General features: G+C 60.1%; 4 protein-coding genes across 8 annotated transcripts in view; 1 reads left to right on the top strand and 3 right to left on the bottom strand.

The window, feature by feature from the left end:
• Positions 1-1,445: 1,445 nt before the first annotated feature.
• Positions 1,446-11,350, top strand: NR2F6 (nuclear receptor subfamily 2 group F member 6). Its single transcript, XM_041761487.1, has 4 exons — positions 1,446-1,953; positions 5,722-5,816; positions 8,777-9,364; positions 10,630-11,350. The coding sequence occupies exons 1-4, from the start codon at positions 1,664-1,666 to the stop codon at positions 10,902-10,904; spliced, it is 1,248 nt and encodes a 415-aa protein (XP_041617421.1). The 5' UTR covers positions 1,446-1,663; the 3' UTR covers positions 10,905-11,350.
• Positions 11,351-13,613: 2,263 nt separating this feature from the next.
• On the bottom strand, positions 13,614-15,811 carry OCEL1 (occludin/ELL domain containing 1; the record flags this gene model as incomplete). Its single annotated transcript, XM_041761483.1, has 6 exons — positions 13,614-14,019; positions 14,200-14,253; positions 14,500-14,665; positions 14,883-15,082; positions 15,205-15,381; positions 15,725-15,811. Coding segments are annotated over 6 exons (807 nt in total), but the record flags the coding sequence as incomplete, so codon positions are not given.
• Positions 15,812-18,477: 2,666 nt separating this feature from the next.
• Positions 18,478-21,373, bottom strand: USE1 (unconventional SNARE in the ER 1). Its single transcript, XM_041761023.1, has 8 exons — positions 21,213-21,373; positions 20,828-20,877; positions 20,592-20,670; positions 20,349-20,501; positions 19,841-19,853; positions 19,385-19,412; positions 18,911-19,085; positions 18,478-18,677 (listed from the first exon to the last, which is right to left on the bottom strand). The coding sequence occupies exons 1-8, from the start codon at positions 21,351-21,353 to the stop codon at positions 18,495-18,497; spliced, it is 822 nt and encodes a 273-aa protein (XP_041616957.1). The 5' UTR covers positions 21,354-21,373; the 3' UTR covers positions 18,478-18,494.
• A 1,359-nt stretch (positions 21,374-22,732) lies between these two features.
• The window catches only part of MYO9B (myosin IXB), an 89,226-nt gene continuing 84,498 nt past the window's right edge, over positions 22,733-27,460 (bottom strand). For 4 of the 5 annotated variants that reach the window (XM_041761016.1, XM_041761017.1, XM_041761020.1 and 1 more), the window contains 7 exons: positions 27,292-27,397; positions 26,945-27,076; positions 25,947-26,070; positions 25,472-25,519; positions 24,984-25,126; positions 24,243-24,370; positions 22,733-24,122 (listed from right to left, as the gene is read on the bottom strand). In XM_041761016.1, coding sequence (XP_041616950.1) covers positions 23,707-24,122; positions 24,243-24,370; positions 24,984-25,126; positions 25,472-25,519; positions 25,947-26,070; positions 26,945-27,076; positions 27,292-27,397 — 1,097 coding nt within the window. In that variant the 3' untranslated portion in view covers positions 22,733-23,706. The remainder of the gene's footprint in view (positions 24,123-24,242; positions 24,371-24,983; positions 25,127-25,471; positions 25,520-25,946; positions 26,071-26,944; positions 27,077-27,291; positions 27,398-27,460) is intronic. The other variant, XM_041761018.1, reaches the window with a different exon arrangement.

Here is a 27,460-nt window from a genome sequence, read left to right as displayed (position 1 = left end):
GTGTGTGGTGACAAACAAATGTCACTTAATAAATGCTGGTCGTCCCCAGTGAGTGAGGGGGGCAGGGGAAGCTGTAAGCCAGCGGCAACTGAGAGGCTCCTGGGAGCCTGGAAGAGACATCTGCAGTCCAGCCGGTGGCCTGGCCAAGCCCTTTATGTGAAGCACAGAAAGAAAAGGAAATGAGAGAGGAAAGGGGGGCAGGCCCCAGTAGGGATGGTGGGCATTCCTGCTGCCTCGAGCCTAGCTGGGCGGGTGGGTGCCCTGCCCCCAGAGGCCTAAAATTCTGGCGAGGGGGCCCCTGACCTCGCACCCCCGCCAGCCACAGACCACAACATCCCTTGGCCCTGGAGATTCCCAGCACCAGGTGTTAGCCCGAGCTGAGAAAGGGTGGGGTGAGGGTCGGACGCGGCGACTTTCTGGAAGAGGAAGCAAACACAATCCATCATGCAACTGTGCAAAGAAATGCCCCAGGGTGTGTGTGTGTGTGTGTGTGTGTGTGTGTGTACTGCGCAGGGGCGTGCCCCCCGGGTGCAACCGGCCCCCATTATTGCTTTTGCAGGGAATGCAGGGGTAGGGTTCCGAGGTGCGCCTCGAGGGCGGTTGAGCGAGGCATCGTCCAAGGCCGGAGGCGGAGGGGAGGGCCTCGGAGAGACATCTTGTGCAGGCTGCGGAAGGGCAGAGGGCAGCGGCGGCCCGGGCTCCCGCCGCGGCCCGGCAGGGGTTAAGGCTGGAGTCGGGCGAGGGCGGGGGCAGTGGGGGGATGGAGGGGGGGAGGGTCAGGCCGAGCGGCCCCGTGCTCCGCCCTCGCCCCTCCCGCCGGCCCGGGCGCCGGGCGCCGAGCGAGGCCACCCATGCCCTTATAAGGGTGGCCGTCGCCGGGGCAACGAGCGCCCGCCCCCAGCCCGCGGCGCGCGCCCCTGCCCCCGCCCCCGCCCCCCGCCCGCCCCGCGAATGGAACGTTGTGTGTCAAACCGGCCGCAGCGCGAGGCCGGCGCGCGGGGTCGGCGGCGGCGGCGAGAGCGAGGCTCGGGCCCAGGCGCAGGCCCAGGCCGGGCAGGCGCGGCCGCAGAGGGGGCGGCAGCTCGGGAAGCGCCGGCCCGCAGCCTCGCAGGCCCCGAGCGGCCGCCTGGGGGCCCGGGGGAGCCGGGGGGCGCGGCGACCGGCCCCGGCGCGCGCCCGCCGCCCCTCCCCCGCGCCGCGGGCGGCCGCGTAACTTGCGGCCAAACTTTCCCCCCGGCCTCCCGCGCTCGGATGGCGGCCCGCTAAGTTGGCCGCAGCCCCCGGCCCCGCGGCGGCCAGGCCAGAGGGCGCCCCCTGCGCAGCCTGGGCCGGGCCATGGCCCGCGCGCCCCCGCCGGGGCCCCAGGGCGGCGGGGCGCGAGTCCCCGGGGCCCCCGGCTCGCGCCTCTAGCGCGCCCCCCCTCCCGCCCCCAGGCCCGGCCCCGCGCACGCGTGGGAAAGTTGGCCTGGAACCGGCCCGACCAGTTCTGCCCGGGCGCGCGGACCGGCCGCAGGAAGTTGCTGCAAAACTTTTTTGGGGGGTGCAGCCGGTGCCCCCCGCGCGCCGGGCCCGGATGCGCGCCGGGTAGGGTCCCCCCGGGCCGAGAGGGGTGCCCGGAGGGAGGAGCGCGGAGGGGGCGCCCCGGCCCCGCTGCCCTGGGGCTATGGCCATGGTGACCGGCGGCTGGGGCGGCCCCGGCGGCGGCGGTGGCGGCGACACGAACGGCGTGGACAAGGCTGGCGGCTACCCGCGCGCGGCCGAGGAAGACTCGGCCTCACCCCCCGGCGCCGCCAGCGACGCCGAGCCGGGCGACGAGGAGCGGCCGGGGCTGCAGGTGGACTGCGTGGTGTGCGGGGACAAGTCGAGCGGCAAGCACTACGGCGTCTTCACCTGCGAGGGCTGCAAGAGCTTCTTCAAGCGGAGCATCCGCCGCAACCTCAGCTACACCTGCCGGTGAGCCCCCTGCCCGCGCACCGCCGCTGTGCACCGGGCCGCCTTGGGCCGGGCCTCTGACCTGCTCGGTCACCTTGGGCCTGGCGCTGACCTTCCCCAGGCCTCCACTCCCCCCTCCGAGACAGGGGCACAGCTCCCCTCCGCCCCCTCCCTGCCCCTCCTGGGATTGTGTATACAGTCGGCGCTGTATCGTTGCAGGTCCCCCCCGTCAGGTGGTCCCTGGCGGCTTCCGCCCCAGTTCCTTGCTCCTTCTCCCTCCCTTCCTTTTCTCCCGAGAGGGGTCATCTCCGCGCAGGGAGGGGTTGGGGGTGCTGTCAGGGGTGGGGCCCTAACCTCAGGGCATCCCTTCTCCTGGGGATCTCGGCGCGCAGGGGACCCTGCGGGAATCGAACGTGCAACTTGGACTGCGAGGCTCGCAGCGTCCAGGGGCCATTGTCTGCGGCCGCGCGGATCGATACGGCGCGCCCTTGGGGTCAAATATCACTTCCAAAGTCGCCCTGGCCACCGAGGCGGCAGCGGCGGCGGGAGCGAGGCAGGGGTGCACTGGGCGGCCTCCGGCCTCTTTCGCATGGGTAGCCCTGCTGTGGGGGGAGCCGGGCTTGCCCATCAGCGGGGAGCTGCCCCCCTCCCCCCAACCCTGGGCTCACCCTGGGCCTTGGGTCACTGGAAACCGCCGTTGGGAGGGCTGGGAGGGCGCCTGGATTTGACCACACCTCGGCTGCTCCAACCCTGCCCCCATCAGGAGTGGGCGCAGACCTAGGGCTCCTGGAAAATCCCTGAAACTTCGGTCGGCCCCGTCGGGGTGGGGGGTGAATGTTTCCAAAGAAGGAGCCCCGGGCCCTCCTGGGTTGGAGGCCCCACTGACACAGGGTGTGGCCTTGCTAGTTTTCTCCGGTTGATGCTGGGCTGGGGTGTCTAGCCCAGGGTCCCCTTTCCCACCAGTCCTCCGCGAGTGTCCTTTTGCTTCCTTGCCGAGCTCCTGCCCTGCACCCCAACATGAACGTGTACAGGCTCTGCAGAGCCAGTCTGGAGAGTCCCATTTTCCGGATAGGAAAAACTGAGGCCCAGAGAGGTCCTGGCAAGGCCCCGGGGCCCCCAGAGAGAGACCCTGCCCCAGTTGGGGCTTAGCAAGGGGAACTGGGGTTGGGAAGAGGGGAGCGGCTGAGTCCTGGTTCAGGGTGTCCCCAGGGAGAGGGCAGCTGATGGCGGGCTTGTTGGTGAGGCCACAGGGCGGGGCACCGGGCACCAGAGGCTGGAGTTTGGCCCCGGGTCTGCGGTCAGGGCCTGGTCTGGGGTAGCTGTGTGTGTGTGAGAGCTGGCCTGCTCCCTCCTCCAGTGGTAACTGGGCCACCAGACTTTGGCCTCATTCTTGTTGCTGGAATAGCTGCCTGCTCTCTGGCCGGGTCTTTGGGGAGGGCAAGGGAGGAGCTTAGGTGGTTCTGGGGTCTCAGGGGCCTCTGAAGGGAGCAGGGAGCTACAAGACAGGAGAGGGGGGGTGCTGTTTGGGGCCGGCAGGTCTTTCGCCGCAGAAGCTCTGCACCGTGGGACCTGGTGAAATCACTGCCCCTTCTGAGCCTCAGATTGGTTCCGCAAAGTCCCCACAGGGCCTAGCCGGGCAGGTTTGATGCCAGCCCCCACCCCCTCCCAGAGAGACCCCAGTCCAATCCCGGCGCCCTCCCAGTCTGGAGGAGACACAGTGAGACACAGATGCTGCCTGCCTGTGGAGTCTGGGCTGTGCCAGAGGGAAGGATGGGTCCGGAGTCCCCGGGGACAGCGGGGCTGGCTCTGCGCGAGGTTCAGGGAGGGCTGCCTGGAGGAGGTCCATGGGAAGTAGGCCTTGAAGCAGGAGGGGTTTGGCAGGTAGAGGAGGTGAAGGGCACTCCTGTAGAGAGCGTGGCCCAGGCAAAGGCTCAGTGGCAGGTTAGGGGAGCAGTGTGGTAAGATGAGACCACCCAGGCCTGGGAGGACTTGGAACCGAGTGGATCTGAAGTCCTGGACTGAGGATGACAGGGAGCCGAGGAGGGCAAGTGATCAAATTGACCAGAGGCCAGAAGCCCAGGGAGGAGGCTGCGTTGGACCATAGGGTTGGGCAAAGCATGTGCTCTTTAGGTGGGATAACAGGAGGAACTTACTGTTTCCCCATCTGGAGGGACAGGAGATCTGTTCCCAAATCCACAGCTGGGGAAGTCGAGGCAGAAGGTTCCGGGAACCCCCCCGCTCCAGGTCAGGGGCCCGGAGCTGGGCCCCTGCCTGCCTGCCTGCCCGCCCCAGGCCTGGCTCTTTCCACCCGGCTGCCCAGGACCCTCCCACTGCCTGCCTGCTGGGCTTTGTTCTGGTTCTGCCTGAACTCCCTCCACCCTAGCGGGGCCTCTTCCTGGGGGCTCCGGCCGGGCAGGGGACAGAGGCCTGGGCTGCGAGGCTGGCGCTGTGGGACCTGGGCCCTTGGAGATCCCCAGGGCCTCCGCTGTCCTGAGCCTGCTGTTGAGACCCCCGCCCCCAGCTTGGGCTTGGGTCCTGCTGCCCTCCCCGAAAGCCCCTCAGGTCCCCCCAGGCCCAGTGCATCCCACAGAGAGCCGGCATCTGGCCTCCCCTTTCCAGATGCGGAAACTGAGTCTCGGTGGAGAAGTTGCCACTGCAGGGCTGGGGCTGAGTGTCTGTGGCTGAGAGGTGTTGAGATTTTAACTGCATCGAGTGTTTTACGCTGACTGTCTCTGGGTACCCTCTTGGTGGCCCAGCTGGGTCGCCGGGGGTGTCTCTCTGTCCCTGGGGCCGGGCCTCGGAGAGCCTTGAGGCTGGGGTAGAAGGACACTGAGGGAGCACAGGGGCAGGGGCAGGGGCCTGGGGGAAGGAGCGCTGGAGAATGTGAAGCACGAGGGCCTGAACCTGCCGGCTGGGGGCTGCCCCTGGATGGGGAGCTCCGAGTCCTGCAGGGCGGGGCGCCCTGTCCCATCCCTGCAAGAGGCAGTGATCCCTGAGGGCCACCCAGGGGAAGCTTCTTTGGCTCAATTAGGAGTCTGGAAGGTCTTCCCAGAGGAGGGGACTTGGGTCTGAGGTCTTAAAGGGGGCACCGGGGTTTGTTCATTCATTTGTTCATTGGTGGTGGTCCTGTGTGGGGTGATAATACCCCGGCCCTACTGTGCCCGTAGAGGATGGGCCCTGGCCTGGCCCCAAGCCTCTTAGGTAACTCCCGAAGCCGGGCTCCCTGAGCGTGTACCTTTGCTGTTCTCACATTGCCCTTGGGACAAAGACCTCACCCTCGGCCCAGCAATGACCAAGTAAAATGAGACCGTTGAGGCTTTCATATTTGCACGTTTCCAACTTTACAGCTCACCTCGTGCTCTCTGCGTGGAATTGCCTCTCTGTTCTGGGCAACTTTTTTTTTTTTTTTTAAGATTTTATTTATTTATTTGACAGAGTGCCTGCCACAGGTGCAGGGAGGAGGGGGAGGAAAGGGGAGAGGGAGAAGCGGACTACCCACTGAGTAGGGAGCTCTTCTGAACTTCTGTTCATCCTTTAAAACCCAGTCCCAACATACCCTCCCTGGCGTGCTAATGTACTCTGCCGCAGCCTCCATTTGTCCCCACCGTCCATTGTCCTCTTCCCCTTTGCAGACCTGCAGGCTTAGCCCCTGTGCCCCTTGGGGAGGGTACCTGCCCATCCCGGGGTAGGGGGCATGGATGTTTCTCAGGTGTGGCCTTCAAAGGTGACTTATAGGGTGGCTCAGGGGGCAGGATGTGGGTGTCACGGTGACCCCTTGCATGCCTGTAGGTCCAACCGTGACTGCCAGATCGACCAGCATCACCGGAACCAGTGCCAATACTGCCGCCTGAAGAAGTGCTTCCGGGTGGGCATGAGGAAGGAGGGTGAGTACCCGCTGGCGTGGGGCAGGCACAGGGTGAGCAAACAGCCCTCGCCTTCACTCCCTTTCTCGGGGGTCTGGGAGCCGAGGAGGGTGGGGCCCTGGCGCCTGCTAACCTCGTTACCACCGATCCCACAATCTCGTGGGCCTCAGTCTGGCCCCAGGCTGGAGGAATCCAATTATCCATAGTCACCTGGTGGCTGTGGTGGAGCTGGGGATGCAGGGGACACCCTGATTCAGGCCCACGACAGGACTCTTCTGCCCCTCAGCCCCTCCCCACCAGGGCCCCTGGCCTCAGAGTCAGGTTCCTTGGCCCTGACACCTCAGTGACCCCTGTGCCCCTTAGCCTGGCCAACACTGAACAAGGATGTTTTTTTTTTTTTTTTTTTTTTTTTTTTTGAGATTGCTTTCTTCCATCCTCCACCCCCTGCTTTGTGTTTGTCCAAGGCAGGAACTCGCCCGATTAAGGCAAAGGGCAGCTTACCCTTCCGCCTGACCCTGGGCACTGGGAGCCAGAGGGAGGCCCAGCCCCTTATTTCTGCCCTGGGGACTTGAGTGGACACGTGCCGGGCAGCTGGGCCTAGAGCTCTACCAAGCTCTAGAATTCACTCTTAGAATTCAGTTGGAACCCAGAGACTTCCACATGGAGCCCGGTGGGCTTGGGAGCAGGACCTGGCTCACTGGCTGAGAACCCCATGCTGGGCTGCTGTCTCTGCCGGCCTCCCCAGGAGCAGGTTGGCAGTTCTTCCCTGCATCTTAGTTCTCTCCTGCTCTAAAGTTAGTTTCCTCTCTGCTGGCCTCTGTGAAAGAAGCTGGCAGTGGCTGCTCGGTCTCTCTCTTAAAACTGCCCGACTACTCTCTTGTCCTTTCAAGTTCGGGGATGACTCGCCCTCCACAACCTTTGCTTCTGCTTGTCCATGACCTGAAGTCCTGATGTACTTCAGCTCTCCAAAGTGTCAGGAGTGGGAAATAATCACAGCTCATGCCCCAAGCACAGTCCTACCTCAGGGCCTTTGCACAGACTGTTCCCTCTTCTTGGAACACTCTTACCTCATACCTGCATGGCTTCCTTATCTTTTTTTCTTTTTAAGAGGTGGAGGGAGGGACTGCAGGGGAGGGGGAGAGAATCTTAAGCAGGCTTCATGCCCAGCGTGGAGACCAACACAGGACTCACACAACATTGAGATCATAATCTGAGCTGAAATCAAGAGTTAGATGCTTAACCAACTGAGCCACCTAAGCGTCCCTTACCTCCTTTAAGGTTTGCTCAAAGAACACCTCCTCAGAGAAGCCCTCCTGATTACTCTTCACCATCCCCCTTTATTTTGCACTATTTACTTGCTCCCCCACCAGGATGTCCACTCCCTGGGGGAAGGGACTTGCGTTTGTCTTGTTTTCTGACACATACCCAGTGACTAGTCCAGGGCCTAGAACATAGAAGGTGCTTAATACATGTTCTTGGCTTGAATTACTACCCATTGAGCCCTTCCTATATGCCTGGTGCTGTTCTAAGTAGGTTCGATTCTCATTAATTTAGTGATTGGTGTCATCACTGTCATTACTACCTGCATCTTACAGATGAGGACATTGAGCACAGAATTCAGAGGTGAAGACATTTGCCAGGGTCAGAGAGCACTAGAGTTGGGACTTGAACCCACACAGTTTGGGCTGGATAAAGAGGAAGAGCTGGGGGAGGGGATCTCAGGAAGCAGGAACAGTGAGTGCAAAGGCACTGATGTAGGAACATGGCTGGGTGATGGATGAATGGTGGGGATAAGGTTTGGACTGAGTGAGCAAAGGCAGAAGGAATAGGTCCTCCACCCAACCCTGGCCGGGCTGTGGCCGGGGCGTTGAGCTGGGATCTGATCTTTGACAGTTGGTTCTGAGACAAGGACCCTCGAACCTAAAGCCCCCACTAACCTGCTCAGGCCCCGACTTCCACCCACATTCTGTTCCCCATTCATTCTGTGGCCGGTTGGCCAGGAGTTCATGAAGATGAGACGAGGCATGCCAATTCATTAAAGATCATTAGTTAGTTTCTGTCTCGCCCTCAGCCCAACCACCCTGGCACAGGTCAGGTAAACCTGTGGCTACTCCTCCTCTCTGTGCCTCAGTTTCCTTCTTCCTATTCACCTGAATCCTGGGAAGCCAGCAGTGGGTGCTCTCCTTTAACAGGCAAGGCTACTGATGGGAGTTAATGTTTATTGAGCACCTATTATAGGCTGGGATTCCACTCCCAGCTCTGGGGTCCCCCTGGAGCTGTGATCTGGGGGTGGAATGAGGCCAGCAGCTAGAGAAAAGATCCCATCGCTGTAGGAGAGATCACTTGCTTCAAGGCTAGGCTGGCCAGGGCCGCCCTCCACCCCAGCAGAATGAAAGTGACCCCTCCCTGGCCCTATGGTCAGCTCTGAGACCCCCATGATGGGCAGATGGGGGCATGATTGACAGGTCAGGCCTCCATGGCGGCTGAGTGGAGCTCACATCGTCCAGAGGGAGGGGGCCAGGTGCGAATTAAATTAGTCTTCACCCAAGGGTCCCATCCCACCCCCTATGCTCCTCTGCAAGAAGCGGGGTGGGACTGGTGGCTGGAAATGGCCTTCTGCTCTGGCACAGGGCAAGCAGGGTGGGGCCTGCAGGTCCTTGCAGGTCCCCCAATCATCTGTGCACGCATGGGGGGGTTGGGGGACCAGGGAAAGACTGGGTGTGGGGAGCCTTTGGGGGAGGGGCTGAGTGACCCTGTGATGACTTTATCTTCCCCCCCTTTCTTCCCTCCACCTGCCCCCCCCCCCCACGCCTACCCACTTTCCCCCTTGTTCCGTCCCTCCCTCTCCCTGCCACCTCCCTCGCTCCTCTCCGGTGTCTCTCTCAATCCCTGTCCCGCACCCCGTGTTCGTCACCCGCCTGCCCCCTCCCCGCCCGCCTCCCCCTTCCCCCGCCCCCTCCGCGTCCCCCTTCCGCCCCCAGCGGTGCAGCGCGGCCGCATCCCGCACTCGCTGCCGGGCGCCGTGGCCGCGTCCTCGGGCAGCCCCCCGGGCTCGGCGCTGGCGGCGGCGGCGGGCGGAGACCTCTTCCCGGGGCAGCCGGTGTCGGAGCTGATCGCGCAGCTGCTGCGCGCCGAGCCCTACCCCGCGGCGGCCGGGCGCTTCGGGGCGGGCGCGGCGGGCGCGTTCGGCGCGGGGGGCGGCGCGGCGGGCGCGGTGCTGGGCATCGACAACGTGTGCGAGCTGGCGGCGCGGCTGCTCTTCAGCACCGTGGAGTGGGCGCGCCACGCGCCCTTCTTCCCCGAGCTGCCGGTGGCCGACCAGGTGGCGCTGCTGCGCCTCAGCTGGAGCGAGCTCTTCGTGCTGAACGCGGCGCAGGCGGCGCTGCCCCTGCACACGGCGCCGCTGCTGGCCGCCGCCGGGCTGCACGCCGCGCCCATGGCCGCCGAGCGCGCCGTGGCCTTCATGGACCAGGTGCGCGCCTTCCAGGAGCAGGTGGACAAGCTGGGCCGCCTGCAGGTCGACTCGGCCGAGTACGGCTGCCTCAAGGCCATCGCGCTCTTCACGCCGGGTGAGATGCGCGGCGCGTGTCTGTGTCTGTGTGTGTGTGTCTGTCTCCCAGGACGCGGGGGCGGGATGGGGGTGGCGGTGGGGGGCGACCTGGACTCTGGCCCCGGCCCCCAGAGGACCCCCCCTCCCTGACCCTCAGCCTGCCGGCCTGGCGCTGCTGGGGGGCCAGTGAAGGAGAGACAGGCGGTGTGACACCCTGATGCCCCCAACGCCTGATCCCAGGGCTCCCTAAGAACCCTGAGCCGTGCTCTCCAGCCCCACAGCTGGGCCTGGACGTGTGGCTCAGGTCACCCAACAGCCTCTCTCCCGGATTCCCAGGCTTCCTGAGACCCCAGCCTCTACCCCCTCATCAGGGTACTCTTGGTGCTCAGTGAGCAGATCCAGAGCCGGAGGATGAGGGAGGGGAGGTCCTGGACACCTGGTCCCCGATCTTCGTCCTCCCCAACACCCCTGACCCTCCTCTGCCGACTCAGGCCTTCCTGCTTACTGCGCAGTTACAGACGCCTGCTAGGCGGGGATACCCTGACACCTGGTTCTGGCCCCCCTTGAGCTTTCCACTCCCTGATTTCTGGGCCCCCAGACTTTTGACCCAGGGCTCCCCAAACGCCCCCTAGTTAGCCTCCTGGCTAACTCCTGGCCGCATGGGACAGGGCAGGGGCGGGTCTTGGAGTCCCTCCCGCTGTGGGCCGGCCGGCCAGGACCTTCCTAGTCTTTAGTTAACCACCTAGCCACTGAATGCCCTACCTCACTCCAGAGACTGGTGGCGCAGCGGGTTCTGCATCTGGAAGGTTCCAGATCCCACTAGGGGTCTTCTTGGGGCCAGGGATGCAGGAATGAGACGCAGGCCACTCTGAGAGGTGGCTTTCACTTGATAAATGCGGCTTCGCGCCTCTTGCCCCCAGAAGATTCTTCCTCTGCCCACCCTTCATGGGTCTCCCACTCCAGGCCACTCTGGCTGAACACCCCCTCTGGCTTTGCCTTCCTCCTCGAGTCCCCTCCCTAGTTCCTCTTCCCCTTGAGCTTGATTAGAACTTGTCACCTTGCCCAGGGCCTCAGCTGGGGCTCCCCTGTCCTGGAGACACCAGTGTCCACACTCTTGGTCACTGTCCTCAGTTGAGGCCACCTCAGTCTCTCGAGGACTGACACTGCCTGAGAGGACCCCATTTGTGCCTCAGGACTCCATTTCCCAGCACCCGGAGCCCTGAGTGGGGGGCCTGGTGTCCTCCCACCTCTCCCCACCCTCCTGACCCTGCCCTGTCTCCCCAGATGCCTGCGGCCTCTCGGACCCAGCACATGTGGAAAGCCTGCAGGAAAAGGCACAGGTGGCCCTTACTGAGTACGTGCGGGCTCAGTACCCGTCCCAGCCCCAGCGTTTCGGTCGCCTGCTGCTGCGACTCCCCGCCCTGCGCGCGGTCCCTGCCTCCCTCATCTCCCAGCTGTTCTTCATGCGCCTGGTGGGCAAGACGCCCATTGAGACGCTGATCCGAGACATGCTGCTGTCGGGAAGTACCTTCAACTGGCCCTATGGCTCAGGCCAGTGACCCCACGGGACCTGGATGTGTCGGCCTCACGGGGGGGCCCCCCGAGTGGAGGACCTTGGCTTCTCTCACCAGACTCCTACTATTTTTTAAAGACTGTGAAATGTTTGTCTTCTCTGTTTTTTAAATGATCATGAAACCAAAAAGAGAGTGCTTGTCCAGACTCCAGCCTCGGCCTCCCCAGGACTCCTGGCCAAAATAGAGGGGGATGGACCGAGGGTCCAGTTCATTTCTGGGGCAGCCTGGAGCCAGGCACCCCAAGCGTAAGCTCTTGGGATGGTGGGGTTGGCTTCCCTTGTGTGATGGACAAAGGCCTGGTGTCTGGGCTCGAGGGGCAGCTGCAGCCAGGCAGGGGTAGTATTTGCCAGGCAGATCCTTTGGACACGTAATCCATGGACACTACATGAGGAATGAATCAAGGCCAATAATAAAGACGTTTCCTACCTGCACAGCCCCCATCATCTTTGTGAGGGGAGGGCAGGATGGGGGGGCACCCTACCATGGCTGCCCACCCCCAGCCATCTGGAACACCCACAACCTCACACAACAGCCTGCCTTGCTGCTTTTGTGGGGAAACGGCTGGGGGCAGGGAGGGGGCCCTGCAGTCAGCTAGTGAGTCTGCAGGGGTGGGTGGCATCCTGCAGATGGCTCAGGTTCAGGTTCAAGCTCTGGGCTGTGACGGTGAGCCTCACAGATGCACACGTGCCCCGGACTAAACACCCTATTCCCTTTGGTCAGCCCTTGATCATGGTGTCGGGGCCCCAGTGTCCTCTAGAGAAACATTCCGTGTAGTTCTTGCCACATGATCTCACCCCAGACAGAGCCCTCCATTCCCTTGGCCACAGGGATGGGTTCAGGGAGGGCAGGCAGCCCGGAGCTGGCCACTGAGACTCGATGGCGGGATCTGGAACTAGGAGGATGGAGCTGAAAACAGAGCCAAGGGGCGCCTGGCTGGCTCAGCTGACTGAGCATCTGGCTTTGGCTGGGCTCATGATCCCAGGGTCCTGGGATGGAGTCTGGCATGGGGTTCCTTGCTCAGGTGGGAACCTGCTTCTCCCTTTCCCTCTGCCTGCGTGCCCCCCTCCCCCCCGCTTGTGTGTGTGCTCGCTCGCTCTGACAGATAAATAAAATCTTAAAAAAAAAAAAAAAAAGCCAAAATAGGTAGACCCACTTCCCAGGATGCCTTTGGAGTCCCTGGAGCCTGTCATATCCAAAACCTTTGGGTGCTTCAGTCTCATGATCCCAGATTTACCCTTTTGTGCCTAACTAAGCCTGTTTGGTTTCCTCTCACATGTAACTAATAAAACCTCCCATTTCAGAGTTTGGGATCTGGACGGTGGGACAGGTAAGGACAGCTAAGGACCAGCTGAAATGGGGACCCAATTAAGTTGATGTGGGGGGAAGCAGGGCCTTGCCATCCTGGACTTGGCCTCTCTGATGGGAAAGGCATCTATGGGACAGAACTCAGGTATTGCCCCACAGGCTGGCCTGTGCTCAGCCCTTAACCCTCCAAAATGTTCCCCATGAGCACCCAGCCTCTTCCATGTCCATCCTGGAAGGGGCCTGAGAGGGAAGACTGGGCATTTGAATCCACTTCCTGTGGAATGAATAGGAGGGTCTCAGGGGTGTGCTCTGCCCCCCAGGAATGGGATTGAGAGGATACTGGGCTCCCATTGGAAGGCCGACTCTGCCCTGAGTCAGCATCTTCCACAGTGTCCTTTGGGGAAGCAAATGTACGTCCCCTCCATACATCACTCTAAGAGTGATGACCTCTTAGATTCCTAGCACATCTGAGAACTGAGCAGACCATCCTATCTGTCCTGCTGTCCGGTCCCCAGGCCAGAGACTTGGATGCCTGTCTAGGCCTGAGTGCAGAGCCACCCAGGCGTCCCAGAAGTGGAGATTTTTAAGGGCTCATTTATCTGGGTGGGCCTCAGGGACTCCAGCAGGGCCCCTGGGCTGAGTCTGCCCCCTTCAGGAGGTCCCCAGCATTATGTCACATGAATTTTGCGTGATGCCCACTGAGCAAGACTAGGGAGGATCCTCTACAGTCCTGTTGCTGGAAACTTTTGAAAAAAGATTTATTTAGTTATTTTAGAGAAAGAGCACACGCTTGCCAGCAGGGGGAGGGGCAGAGGGAGAGGGAGAAGCGGACTCTCAGCAGAGCCTGGGGCCCGAGACCATGACCCCAACCGAAATCAAGAGTCAGATGCTCAGGATGCCTGGGTGGCTCAGCGGTTGTGTCTGCCTTCGGCTCAGGGTGGGATCCTGGAGTCCCGGGGTCAAGTCTTGCATCAGGCTCCCTGGGGGGAGCCTGCTTCTCCCTCTGCCTATGTCTCTGCCTCTCTCTCTGTGTCTCTCATGAATAAATAAATAAAATCTTGAAGCAGGTACACTATCTCCTTAAAAAAAAAAGTCAGATGCTCAACTGACTGAGCCACCCAGGTGCCCCGGTTACTGGAAACTGTTGGGCCCTGGAGCTCCCCCAGCCCAAGCCTGGCTGAGCAAGTAATGCTGGATGTCCGCCCCTCAGCATCCAGGGTCACATGATGGCTCTTGGTGGAGAGGGGGCCCTCTGGACAGACCAGAGTTCACACCCTGTGTGGATAAGTCGCTTTCCTGGAATTTTGATTTTTAACTCCATTAGATGGAAGAACAACTTTTTGGTGCCAACGGAGTGAAATCAGGAGTGTTAAGCGGCTGTACACAGCAGGCATTTCATGAATATTTACTGCACCAAGACACAGACTCAGGCAAGACCTGCTTCCAGGGGATGGGCTGAGATCTGGGCTCAGGGCCAGTGGTCCCTGTGGAGGTTCTGGGAAGGCTTCCTGGAGGAGGTGCCATCCGAGCTGGGTCTCAAAGGCTGAGGCGTTTGCCAAAGCTACCCCAGGAAGGGGTAACAGAAGGAGCTAGAGCCAGGAGGTAGTAAGAGAGGCAAGTACAGGGCAAGAGGGCCACCCCGCTGTGTCCTTCTGCCTGTCCTCCAGGGCGCTCAGAAGTACACAGAGCCCTCGCAGTCTCCTTGCTCATCGAACTTCTGGATCTGCATCTTGAGGTGCCTGAGTTTGCCCTTCAGGTAGTGGCAGCGAGCCTGCTTGTCCAGGAAGCTGGGGTCCTGGGCAGGGCAAGACCCGGGAGAGTCCTTGTGGTGCTTTGGCCTCTGGCCCTCAGAGGCTCAACCCTTCACCTCTTCCTCTTTGGACCTGTTTCCTCTCCTTGAAACTGGGCTCACTGAGCCCCTTGGGAGGATGGGGTGTGCAAAGGCGGGCCTGTGGGGCTCGGGGGCACAACTCACCGTCTGCTTCTTCTCAAATTCCCTCCAGACGCGGGCGGCAACGTTGGCTTCCTTCTGTGAGTAGAGAAGGGGTTGGGGGTGCTCAGAGGATGCTGGACTCAAGGATGGATGGAGAAACTGAGGCTCAGACAAAGTGACCTGGGGGTGCAGACTTCCAGGGCTGACCCTGGTTACTATGCTGTGGTGCCCAACCAGCCCAGAAGAGGAAGAGGCCCAGAGACCTGGACCCAGAGGGGGTCCCGGAGCCCAGGGTCCACCACCTGGAAGGGCTGTGGGCCAGGGGTGTCTTCTGGGGCTGACCTGGCTTCGGGGCCTGGGCAGTGAGTTCAGCAAGGTCTCCAGCTGCTGGAGTTTTGCCAGGGCCGAGCCCACCTCCTGCTGGAGCTCCAAGAACTCTGTGTACTGGTCCTGGAACACCGCAGCATAGCGGCTGCGTTCCCTCTCACTGCTCACTTGTGGGTACTTCCTGCCGGGTTCAAATGGGTCAGAGCCGGAGGGGAAAGAGCCCGACCCTTCCCCCAATCAGTTTAATTTGTTTTACTTTGCCCATGTTGGACTCCCGGCCCCAAAAGCCCCTTTTCTCTTTTTACTATTCGGTAAACTCTTATACATTTGTTGAAGCCCCAGCCTCTATGCCCCTTCCCTGTTCCCAGGCATCAGGAACAAGGTGGGGGGACACTCACAGCTCATAGTCGGGCACTGGCTGGGGCCTTGGCGTGTGCTCCCTGGGGATGGCTTCGATAGGCTTCCTGGTGCTCAAGAGAGTCCGGGAGGGCAGCTCATCCTCAAATACAATCTTCTTGGGCCTTGCCCTGGGGGCTCCTAGTTGAGGCTCGCACAGAGCGCGGGGGGCGCTGGCTTCCCGGCCTGGGGGCACCAGTCGCTGCAGGTGCCGCAGGAATCAGGTTCCCCACTTCCCTTCCGCGGGGTGCCGCCCCCTCGGTAACCAGGGTGGGGAAGCCACGGCCCCCCACACCTGGGCGCCCTCCTCCCGCCCCGACTCACCGGGGGCCCAGGGCCGGGCGGGCGGGTCTGCAGGTCCCCACGGTGGCCGCGGGGCTTGGGCGGCTCCCGGGTGGGCATCGGCTTCGGCGAGGCGCCGGTGGGGCGTCCCCGGGGCGGCGAGCGGGTCCTGCGGGGGGCGCCGTGGCCCGCGCGTGGCGGGGGCGGTCGGCGAGCGGCCTGCAAAGCCGGAGAAGCGCGCGCCTGGGGCGGGCGGGGCCGCGGGAGCACCGGGGGGCGGACCCCGGAGCCGCGCACCGGCCGCCACCGCCCACTCCGTCATTTGCATACGCACACCCGATTGGCTCGCACAGCAGCCCGCCCCCGGCGGCGCAACCCGGAAAGGCGCTACGCCCGTGACGTCAGCGCGCATCCCGGGTGGGCCCCGCCTCCAGTTAACCCCCGCGCTGCTGCAGCCTCGCCTGCTTAGGGCGCGTGAAGCCCGCGGACACCACCCCCGGGAAGCCCCCCGGGACCTCCGCCCCAGCTGCAGGCCGCACGGACGGCTCCCGTCCGGGGTTACCTGTCCCAGCGTCCGGGTCTCCGAGCCTGGGTCCGCTCCCAGAGACGCGCCCGAGTCCAGGCTGTGCTTTAACTTCAAAGGTTGGACTCAACTGGCGGGGTCGCTCCACAGGGTGGGGCGGGGCCTAGCGCGGCTGGGCGGGGCTGGCGGGGAGGGGGCGGCACCCCGAGGTCAGGGAAGTGGGAACCTGACCTGCTGTGTGCTTGGAGCTGGCCGCTCACCTTCTCTGACCCTCAGTGTTTGTTTTTGTCTTTTTGGCCTGAAAAACCAGTGGTTTTCGCAAACTTGTACTTATCGGGTGGCGGGCACTGAGGGGGGCACTTGACGGGATGAGCACTGGGTGTTATTCTGTATGTTGGCAAAATGAACGCCAATAAAAAATAAATTTATTAAAAAAAACTTGTACTTATCTATTTACTCAAAAATTGTATTCTATTTTTTTAAGATTATTTATTTATTTATTCATGATAGACATAGGGGGAGAGAGAGGCAGAGACACAGGCAGAGGGAGAAGCAGGCTCCATGCAGGGAACCCCATGTGGGACTCCATCCTGGGTCTCCAGGATCACGCCCTGGGCCAAAGGCAGATGCTCAACTGCTGAGCCACCCAGGCGGTCCCCCACTTTTCTAACTCCAGGGCTATTACGGTTTCCCACAAGAAGTTTTACATCTTAACTAATCTGGTGAGAGAAAAAGTTCAAAGATGATACGTTTTTCTTTTCCTGCACGTTTTTTGTCTTGTTGATTTCTGGGAGCTCTTTGTATACCAAGGATGTAGTTTAACCAAGTAGTGTATCTCTTCTTTTAGTATTATAGGTGAGATCGTCTAATACATTTTGCAGCTTTTTTTTTCCCCGCATGAAGGAAACTAAATATTCATTAAGCCCTTGATGTTTTACTAAATTCTCTTGTTTAAATAGCTTTTTTTTAGTTAGAGTTTTTCATATAGTCCTATCATCTGCAAATTAACTTTGCCTTTCTCCTCATTTTAAAAAATTATTTATATATATATATATTTTTTTTAATTTTTTTTTTTATTATTATTTATTTATGATAGTCATACAGAGAGAGAGAGAGGCAGAGACACAGGCAGAGGGAGAAGCAGGCTCCATGCACCGGAAGCCCGATGTGGGATTCGATCCCGGGTCTCCAGGATCGCGCCCTGGGCCAAAGGCAGGCGCCAAACCGCTGCGCCACCCAGGGATCCCTATATATATATATTTTAAAGATTTTACTTATTTATTCATGAGAGAGAGAGGCAGAGACAGAGGCAGAGGGAGAAGCAGGCTCCATGCAGGGAGTCCGACATGGGACTTGATCTTGGGTCTCCAGGATCACGCCCTAGGCCGAAGGCGACGCTATACCGCTGAGCCACCGGGGCTGCCCTGTCCTCATTTTTAAATCTCAATTCTTTCTTGTCAAGCTGAATTGACCAGCACTTCCAGACGATGTTAAACCTCGGGGAGTTGGGTGGATTCTGTGGCCATCCCCCTCCACCCTCCTGTCTTTGGCAGGATTGCCAGTATTTGTTCATTAAATTGAGTGCTGTCTTTGGCTTGAGATTCTCAATCTCTGCTTGAGATTGAGTTAAATGAGGGCAATATCTATCATTGCTTATTATTATTTTTTTAAAATTTTATTTATTTTTTGCTTATTGTTTATTGAGGGATATTGAGTAACGGATACTCTACAGTACAAAGTACGATTTTACCCTCTGATTTTGTTTCCTGATGCATGAATGTGGCTATTAACAAACTTCCTATCAAACCATTTCTGCATCTTGTGTGAGCCTTCTTAAGATGGATTTTTTTTCCCAAAGACTTTAGGTAAGCTCTATACCCAAAGTGGGGCTCGAACTTACAACCCTGACACCAAGAGTTGCATCCTCTACAGACTGAGCCCGCCAGGTGCCCCTCAAGATCTATTTTTTGCAAGTTGCCATTAGAGCTTATAAAAAACTTTAGTTGGTGTTTTTACACCCATGTTGACGTTGACCCTCCACCTGGGTACTTCCATGTATATCCCCACGGTGGCCACTCTCACAGGCCTGGGACAAACATCCTAGTGCACCTGTTACCTTCCCAGCCTCTCTCACTGAGCTCCCTTGGTCACTCCCTTCACAGGCTTCACCTTTGACATTTGGAGGGAGGGTGAGCAGAGCCCAGGACTGATGGTTCTCCTGGGACTCCCACTCCATGACCTCTTCCAGGGTCCACTCTGGAGTAGTGCCCACGCAGTTCTCACCTGAAATGATCAGGCTATGTCCTTGGCAGGGCAGAGTTCCCACAGACCCTGTGTGTTTGTTGAATGGCTTGGTGAAGGCTCTCTAGTTTTCCTGAGAGCTCAGGTTGTGGCTGGACTAAGTCCTGTCTCTGAATTCTCATCTTCAGTCGCAAACAAGGCCTAGCACTGACGCTCTCTCCTCCAGGCTGACGTCCAGAGGTAACCCCATTCCATTCCCACCCTCCGGGCTTCACTGCGACCGGACAGGCTGAAGGCACCTGGCTCTGACCCTACCAGCCGGGGGCTCCTGTGGCTTCTTGGAACCTGGCCTTTTTCAGTGTGGGGTAGGTACCACGGAGGGACTGAAGGGGGTGGTGTTGCTGGGTCACTACTCCTCCCATATTGACCTTTCTCTCCTGCTCATGCGTTGCCCGTGGCTCTCAGGAACCTGCAAAGAGCCTCCATATTGTTGTCCAGCCCAAAGGGCAGCCCTGGACACGGGATGGAGGGCAGACAGAGGCTAGATAAGCTGGGCCAGCACAGATCTTTATTTGAGTTTGGGCATGATGCGAATGAAGAGGATCATGCTGATGAAGATGAAGCAGACGATAATAAGCATGGCCCAGAGCAGCCAGTTGACCGACTTCTGTGTGTGCTGCTCCAGCCGCTCCGATTCGGTCTTCAGCTTCTCCAGGTTCTGGTCAGCCATCTTGAGGGAGTGTGACAGGGTCTGTGGGCGAGGTGGGGAGGTGTCAACGGGACTGTGGCCAAGTGTGGCCTCTCCCTGCCGCCTGGGGGCAAGTCTGCTCCTCCTGGCCCTTGCTAGTACTATGTTCTCTGCTGGGGGGTCCACGTCTGCCTTCTGTCAAACTTCTATCATCCAAGAGAGCCCTGGCCACACTACTGGGGAGCCTTCTCTGGTGTCCCCAGGCAGAGGCTAGGAAGTTCCCCCGGCCCTCACACCTGGTTGTCCTTCTTAATGACGCTCTGAGCGGCCAGCGTGTTGCTCTTGAGGCTCCTGGCCAGGCCCAGCATCTCCTCCGCCAGCTTCTCCTGGAGGTCCTGATGCCGCTGTAGGACGACGTCTAGCTCGGCTGCTGACTGTTTCTCATCCCCTGATCTGGGCCCTGCCACCCCGCTGACCTCACACAGAGGTGGACGGGTGGGCAGGAGACAGGGTGGAGGAGTGGAAAGAGACCAACACATTTCCAGGGAGCCCAGAGGTTATGGCTCCAGCCCCTGCCCTGCATAGGGTTCCGTTTCCCCTTCTTCACTTTGGCTTTTTGGAAGAGCATCCCCAGAAGTGGCTTCTGATCGGTGATTTAGATGCTTGTGGGGGCCTTCATGGTTTGGTGCCTCAGTGGTCCCAGGTTCATTCCACCCCACCCTCCACCCTCCCCATCCCAATGCCCCCCACCAAGGGCTGAAGACACTCACGTTCTCTTCCTCACATCCAGCTTGGGCTCTGGAAGCAAAAAAGGCCAAGCAGGAAGAAGGAGAAGATTGGTTTCCTGTTTCCCAGCTTCCTGGTGGTTGCTTGTGATGTGTCTGCTACTCATCATGTCGTTTCCTGTCTTATCTGCTTCCCAGCTAGCTCCTGATCATGCTTCAAAGCTCTAGCTCAAAAGTCCTCTCTTCTAAGCAGTTTTCCTCACTCCTATCTGGGCTCCCCCAGGCCCCAGGCCCCCTCTGTTGGCTTACCCTTGGCCCTGCGGCCTGGGGGTATCCAGCTTTCTTCCCTCTGGGGGCCAGCTCCTCTGTCCTGGAACCCCCATCAGGCACAGCTGGGGCTACAATCCCTGGGCTGTGGGAGACCCCCGGGGGAGCCAGGCGCAGGATGTGAGGCAGGGTGACAATTAAGCCTCAAGTCCTGTTTTACTCAGGGCGACTCACCTCCAGCAGAATCCTATGGGAAAAAGAGAGAGCCATGAAGTCACCTGCCTTGTCCTGCACCCCAAACTATCCTTTCTGCTCTCAGACTCCGCCCCCACAACCCCGCCGGCAAGTCCCATGACCTCAGGATCTCAGTTTCTTCATATTTTGAAGGGTTTAGCTGATCCACATAAAAGGCTCAAAAAGACACTTGCCGTCCTATTTTGCAGATGGAAAAACTTGTCTATTTGTGGCAAGATGAGATAAAGTCATGTAACTGTGGCAAACTCATCTGATGCTCTGGGCCAACTCTGGGGTGCCAACTAGACAGGCACCATTTTTGCCTCGGACCAAACTCCTATCCATCTAGCAAAGTCCTGGCTCGGCCTTTCTTGATGGCCCAGGGCAGAGGCTGTTGGGCTCCCTAGGGTCCCTGTGCCTGCCAGCATTTGTTGTTCTGGCCACACCCAGGCACTAAACTGTCCCTGACCAGAGGGTTCCCAGGGACCAGTGAGGAAGGCAGCCCTACCGTGCCTAGCAGCTCATTCCTCATTTCGCTAGTGTATCGTGCCCGTGACTGCAGATGCACCGTCTTCGTGGCAGGCACCCGCTCCCTGGCTGTGGTTGGTACGCGGCCAGGGGCCAGGAACTGGTTGGCTAGTGCCTTCTCTGAGGCAGAGGTCTGCAGAAGGGGGAAGAGGGGTCACCGGAGGGAAAGGTCCAGGGCAGGTGAGTGTGATGAGGGCTGAGGAAGTAGAGCACCCCTGCTCACCAGCTTCTCTGCCTGCAGCATCCCCTTTAGGAAATCCACCTTGCGGGAATATTCATTGATCACCTCAGAGGCTGGTTTGCTGGAAGGTGAGAAGAGGAAAAAGAAAACCTGCCCACTGTTTCTAGTTCCGGGAAGGATCTCAGCAGGGGCTGGAGCCCAGGGATTCCCCAACAGGAGCTGGCCCTGGCCCGGATTCCCATCCCAGATTTGAAGCCCCTGTAGCCACCTGCACTCACCTTGCTTGGGCTTTCAGGGCCTGCAGCATGTCCTCAAGGGCTCCCACGTACTGGGAAGGGAAAGTGGGGGTGTCAGCCTGGTCCCCCATACCCTTCCACTCCTCCCTCTCCTGCCCAAAGGGGGAATGGTGGAGTGCTGTCAGGGCCAACAAGGGGCGGGGCCAGGATGGGGGCGGGGCCGAAAGGGGAGGAGACACACGCCAAGGGGGCGGGGCCAGATGAACCCTAGGGAATGGGGCGGGCGCTGCAGGTGGACGTGGCGGACCGACCGGAAGGGGCGTGGCCAGAGCGGCTGTTGGGACGGGGGAGCGGGGCCCGGTGGCCGCTACCGCGGAGGCCACCCCCCGGAAGTCAAGCTCCACTTGACACTGCAGATTTCCCTCACCTTCTCCAGACGCCACTCTTCCGGGTCCCGCTTCTCCGCTGCCATCGCCTCGCAGCGGCACAGCAACCGCACTAGGTTCAGCTCCAGCCTCGACGCTGCCATCATCTCCCGGCCGTACCCTGCCCCTTCCGCCGGCGCCATCTTGGAGAAGGGCGGAAGTGCCCTCTTTGGGCCTCTTCCGGGCGCGTCCGCCACTCGTTAGCAGTTGCGTCTTGGGGGCGGAACTAACGTGTTTTTTGGGGGCGGGGGGGACTAATATGTTGTTTTAGGGAGAGGCGCTGTACTGTCCGTATCTACTCGAGACTAAAGGGCGTCTTTCCCTCTCAAGCGTCTTAACCCGTCCGGAGGGCTTAAACGGACCCGTCCATTCGTCCCTCACGCCGTCTCCTGCTCGGTTCTCCCCACGCCGAGCTCTTCCGTACCCCGGCAGCCCTAGCCGGTTCTTGCCTGGGTACGGGCCTGGGATGCAGGAATCCGAGGCTTAGGGGCCCATCCAGAGTTTACGGTTATGAGCTTCCGGCCCTGACACCGACTCCATCCCCCCCACCGCAGTGGCCCTGAGGAAGTTTACTTTCTGGGCCCGGTTCTTTCTTTGGGAAAGGTACAGTGTGGCAAAGCCTGCCTCAAGGGGGGACATTAGCTCTCGGGGTGAGCGGTGGGACAGTCAGACCCCCATGGAAAGAGCCCCACCTGGGTCCTCAGGCAGTCAAGCATCCTGTGACCTCCCTGCACCCCTTGGCCTGCGGAGGGCAGGGTAGGGATCGGAACGTCAGAGGTACTGGAGCTTGGCGGCACGCAGCACTCATCCATCTTCCACCCCTGACGTCACCTGTGTCCTGGTCACACCAGTGGGCTTGGTGTCCTCGCAAAATACTATGTAGGAGACTAAACCCAGGGTGAATGAAATAGGGCACTAGAGGCAGCTGGGGCAGGCTCTGAATCCCAGCCCTGCCCCATCCCAAATATGTGGCCTCGGACAAGCCTCCCAGCTCTTTCTCGTGTGTCACATGGACTAGGGTTCTTCACTGTCCACCCACCCGCCAGCCCCATGGGCCCCACCTGCCAGCAAGTTCCCACAGCTGCCCATCTTATTGCAGACTGGGAGCTGGTCTGAGAGGGGATGGTGGGGGTGGGGATGGGGTGTGTACCTTCTGGCTCTGGGGGGCCAATGGGAACTGATCTCTTCATAATGAGATGACCCTTTTAGCTGACATTTAAGTCTAAGTAGGGATAGGGTAGGTGCTAAAACATGGCAACAGGAGGCAGTCCCCCCCCCCCCATTTCCAGATTAATAAATAAGCACCTCCAGGAAGCACACCACTCCAGAGTGAGGAGTAATGTGAAATTCCAACAGCAGTGTTTGCTGGGGGCGGGGGGTGTCAAGGCAGGTCCTCCCAGACAAGGGACAGAGCCCCTTGCCCTGCATGTCTTGGCTGAGGCCACAGGGTGGACCCCCCCCACCTGCCAGCCCCTCCTCCCACAACTGACTCTGAACCAGTCTGAGAGGAACTGCACACAAATACCTTTCAGGCACTTTTTATTTTGCACGGCTTGCGGGGCACCCACCTCTCATCCCAGACCTGTGACCATGTGTCTGGGGAGTGAGCCAAGCCTGAGAGAGGGGAAGCCCAACTCTGGAGAGCCCTAGGCTGTCACTGTTGTCCAGTTGGAATGTACAACCTTGCCCTCCCTGCCTGTGAGTGGTCCTGAGTCGCGGCTCCTGTTTGCCACATGGAGTGGGCAGTGTGCCGAGGGTGGCCTCCTCCAGCCTCCTGAGTCCAGGGCACGGTGGACAGAAGAGTGATGGCCACATTCAAGTGTCCCTCGGATGTGAGGTCTGTGGTGCTGCAGGTGGTGGCTGCCTACCACCTTGTGTCCCTCCAGCCACCAGCCTTGAACCCCAGAGGGGCCCCAATACTCCTTCCAAGGCATGCCAGCCAGGTGGCTGCCAGCCGGGCAGAGGATGAGTCTGAAAAAGACTTGGGGGCAGTCATGTGCCCCAAGTGTCCAGATCCCTTGGGCAAGGTCCTGGCCCTCAGACCCTGGGCCCCAAGCCGTCCTCGTGCAGGTCTGGGCCTCTGACATGTGGCAGCTGTGCAGGCTTTGCTCTGAAGACTCATGTCCGGGTTATAAGGGAGATGCAGGGCGTTAATATAAAAGTTTGTACATACATGTATAAAAAACAATTTGGTCTCTGGTTAAGGCTGTTAACAGTTTAAAGTTATGTAAACCACGCACAAAGAAACAGTTACCATAAAAACAAAAAAAGAGGTGGGGGATGCCAATGCCAGGCTGCCCACCATGATTTGGTGATCTGAGTGGGCGCGTCTATATGATGTGGGTAGGCTGAGCCTTGGGTGGCCTCTCCCTGCTTAGGACTCTGCAATTGGGGCTAGTGCCCACCTCACATTGTCTTGGAGTTTTTCATTTGGGATCCTTCTCAGCCAGATGCTGGCTCTTCAGCTCAGTGACCAGCTCTGGCACTGGGTGGTCCTCAGCCGTTGGCCTGGCCCGAAGTGGGGGGCAGGCAGTAGGTTGGGGGGTCTGAGTACCTCCGCTTGGCCCCAGGAAGCCGGCTGTCCTCATCCAGGGGCTCCCGGATGCCCTGCACGGGCAGGTGAGTGCTGGGTGTGATATACACAGAGTGTACCTGGTCCGGGCGGCGGGCAGGTGGCTCTCGGCGCCTCACTGGGGCAGCAGCCTCCTGGGCACCCGGTGCCCGGCCAGGGAGGTGGGAGGGCAGGCCGGGTGGGAGCTTGATGTTGGTTGTGGGCATGATGGGGGTCCGCCGGGGGGTCTTCACTCTGACCGTCACGAAGGACGACGGCCTTCGTCGTGGAGGGGCGGCTGCCACGGGGAGGGGGCTCAGGGCAGGCGCGCCGGGGCTGGGGAGAGCAGGCGCGGGGGGCCCTTTTGAGAGACAGATGGCAGGGTTACTGCAGCTTCGGGGCCAGGAGACGGACCCTTGCCCCAGGGCCTGCCGGTGGTGAACATGGGAAGGAGCAAAGCAGACGCTGCCTTAATACTGACCTTCGGAGGCCCCCCGCCCGGCCCGCTCTTCCAACAGGCTCTCAGTGCTGGCTGATGTTTCAGAGTCCAGGTTTTCCTCATCGGAGCCCCGAGGGTCCAGCTCCGGCAGCCGATAGGTGATGTCCTCCCTGGGGGTGGGGGGAGGGTGTCACGGTGTCCAAGGCTGTTCCCAAGGTCAAAGACCACCCAACAATAGTGCCGGGCCAGCAGGGGACAGAATAGGAACTTCCTGGTCCTGGGTGGGAGGCCCTGGCCTTAGTACCCATCCACCTCGCCCTATATTCAGCTAGTGATATGTTTCTGCCTTAGGGCCTTTGCAAGTGCTATTCCCTCTGCCCGGAGTCCTCTACCCTGTTCCTAGGACTGGGGTGGCCAGGTGGCCCAGGTCACACCTGTTCTACTAGCATGTTAGTGGCAGCCCTACTCACACTCACATCTTGACCAGATGACAGATTCGTTGTTTACCCTAGTTAAGACCAACTTCAAGACAAAGTTTGGGCATTATCCCTCTGCTGCCCCTTCTTTCCCTGTGGACCACGTGGCTTCCCATGGTCAAGCATGGGGTTTAAACAGAGCCCTAGGCTGCATTTTAGGACAGCAGCACCCCATGAGGGAGGTACTGGATGACGGGAAGGAGTCTAGCCCGCCAGCCTCCTAACAGCCAGGTCTGCTCTGCAGAGGGGCCTGGGGATGGGGGCCAGATGGCACAGCTGAGGGCAGAAAGGGGGCAGAGACACTTGCTTTTCCTCTTTGATGGACTGGATCCGCTCAATGAGGATCTCCTTCTCACGGTCCTCATCACCGCTGGGCACTTCTTCTTCTGGCAGCACCCCCAGCTCCTCCAGGCTGCCAGCACTGCTTCCTCGGGCCTTGGGGCTCTTGATCTACAACAGAGAAGTGGCAGGTCTGACTGGCCCCTCCGGGTGGGTGGGGCCGGTGCTCTCGGGAGGGGAGAGTCGGGTGTGAACAGCTCTGGGAGAGGTTAGTTCTGATGTGGAAGGTGGATTTAGTGAGGCTGTTCCAAGGATCACGTGGGGGCCGAGTGGCTGGTGCTCGGCTGATTAGTTATCCTCCGCACAGGTGGTCAGCAGCAGTGGGCCTCCCCCAGCATGCACTTCCAAAAGGTTAGCACGTGCTCGGTCTATCCTATGAGACCATGGGCACGGAGGGAACCCAGCATGCACTGCACCCGGAGTCATGCAGGGTGGGCCCACGGAACATGTACATACCAGGACCCCCTCATAGGGAGACGAGAACCCCAGTTTGAGAGGCCATGGCTGGGGAAGAGACGAACAGAGGGTAACCACCCAGGGCCACGACCACCACCCAGGCATGTCACGGGCACCGAGCCACATCTGACGGTAGGGACAAGGGCCCTCCCAGGGGAACCAGGACCTGCCCTCCCAAGCCCCCACTCCCACCGTATGGCCAGTTTCCCCGGAGGTGTGGGTGGAGGATGATGTGAACATCACCAAGTGGATGACAGGTCCCCTGCTGCCCTTTGAGGGCTGGTTGGCAAGAGGCTGAGCGAAGAAGGCGGTCATTGAGCCGAGTGGGGGAACTGGCCCCCAACCGTGCTCCCATGAGGCCCCTGGCAGGAAGGCTTGTGGCCAAGGGTGGGCTGGGAGCTCAAGGGGTGGAAAAGTGAGACCTCGCCCCACCGCCCCAGCCAGGCCCCTGGCCACGCCCACCCAGCGTGCTTACAGCGTTCTGTCGCAGGAGGGAGAGCCTGCGGAAGGCGATGCTCTCCGCAGCTTCCAGCTGGTTAATCTCCTCCATCTTCACCTTGTACTTCCTCATCTGTTCTTTGATGAGCATTTCCACGCAGCTGCGGAGAAGGGGACTCAGTTACTGCCCCCAGGATGGCGGTGTTGGGGCCTGGGGTCTAGAGAGGCCCTAGCTGGAGACCCAGACAGAGGCCACACGGCTGCAGACAGCCGTGGGCGGTGGCCCTCATCTCTGTGCCAGCTCACCGTGTGACCTTGTGTGGCTTGCACCACCTTTCTGAGCCTGAGTCCCTGTCTCAACAAGGTTCTTGGTTTGAAGGAAGAAGTCTAGCATCCCGGATCAAAGTGAACCAATCCCTCATAGTCATCCTGCCTCATGCAGGAGTATGAACAGGGAGCCTGGGTGATCGGTTGCAGGGGCTGCAGGCACTGAGCCCCCGGGGGCTCCAGCAGGTGCACTGTGAGTGCTAAGGGTGTGCGGCGGCTCAGCCCAGGAGAGGCAGTCACAATTCAGGTTTTCCATCATCACACCCACATAAGAAAAAATGGGAGCAAAGAATGTGCTGGAAGAGGCTGGAAGCAAATCTGTCACCACCACGCCGCTACCTGGGTAGTGTCAGGGCCGTACAAGAAACCACCTAGGGTGACAGGTTCTTCTTTTTACAACTCGAAGCCTAAATAATGTCCCATTAGTCTGACGACTTCCTTCTGAGTTCTTCTGAAGAACTCTTTGAAAACTTTTGAAGACGGCGCAGGGGGCAGAAGGGACCCCCAGACAGCTGCTGCTTTCCTGACAGTTCTCACTGCTGCCAGAGGCCAAGAACATGGGGCTTTACTGTCTGCCCCGCACCCTGTGACTGGAGAGGAGGGCTTCCTCCTTTTTCCCCGAGTTCTTCAGCCTCAAACACACTTGGCAGTGATGCCCTGGCTGCTGAAGGAGACATGGGGTGGGGAGCCCCGGCACCTAGCACTCACGTGGTGACCTTGAGGACGTCCTTCATGCTGGTCAGTGGGTCTGAGTTGTCGGGGCAGCGCAGGAGGCAGGGTGCGAAGATGATGGCTAGAGCGCTGGGTGACATACGGTTCACGTCTTCAAGCAGGGCCACCCTGCATGGTGAGTGGCAGTTAGGGGTGGCCAGGAAGCTCCTGGACCGAGGCCGGAGCCCTGGGGTTGTGGCACCACACCCTGGAACTGGGAGAGGGGCACGAGAGGCACCGCAGAAAAGTCTGGGAGGCCCCCCACCCAAGGGAGCCAGGGAACACTGCAGCGGGGCTCTTGATGGGGACCCCCACCCCAGGGAGAGCAGGCAGCAGGCACTTGCTTGACGAGGTGGAAGATGAGCCGCTCCAGGGAGTTGTGGTTGGCCTCAGGCAGGTGCTCCAGGACAGCGTAGATGGCAGCCAGCTGCTCCTGCTTCTCTGGCAGCTCTAGGAGGGCCCAGCGCATCAGCTCCCTGTGGGCCTGGCCCTGACACGTTCCCAGGGTGCCCG

The sequence above is a fragment of the Vulpes lagopus genome, chromosome 7 (genome assembly GCF_018345385.1).
Source record: "Vulpes lagopus strain Blue_001 chromosome 7, ASM1834538v1, whole genome shotgun sequence".
In the NCBI taxonomy this organism is placed as follows: domain Eukaryota; kingdom Metazoa; phylum Chordata; class Mammalia; order Carnivora; family Canidae; genus Vulpes; species Vulpes lagopus.
This window is presented reverse-complemented; position numbering and strand designations above follow the sequence as displayed.

Coding starts and splice junctions, on each gene's coding strand:
- NR2F6 (XM_041761487.1), top strand. CDS start 1,664: ATGGCCATGGTGACCGGCGGCTGGGGCGGCCCCGGCGGCGGCGGTGGC. Junction 1,954..5,721: donor AACCTCAGCTACACCTGCCG/GTGAGCCCCCTG, acceptor GCATGCCTGTAG/GTCCAACCGTGACTGCCAGA. Junction 5,817..8,776: donor GGTGGGCATGAGGAAGGAGG/GTGAGTACCCGC, acceptor TTCCGCCCCCAG/CGGTGCAGCGCGGCCGCATC.
- USE1 (XM_041761023.1), bottom strand. CDS start 21,353: ATGGCGCCGGCGGAAGGGGCAGGGTACGGCCGGGAGATGATGGCAGCG. Junction 20,878..21,212: donor AAGAGTGGCGTCTGGAGAAG/GTGAGGGAAATC, acceptor TTCCCTTCCCAG/TACGTGGGAGCCCTTGAGGA. Junction 19,086..19,384: donor CTGGATGTGAGGAAGAGAAC/GTGAGTGTCTTC, acceptor GTGTGAGGTCAG/CGGGGTGGCAGGGCCCAGAT.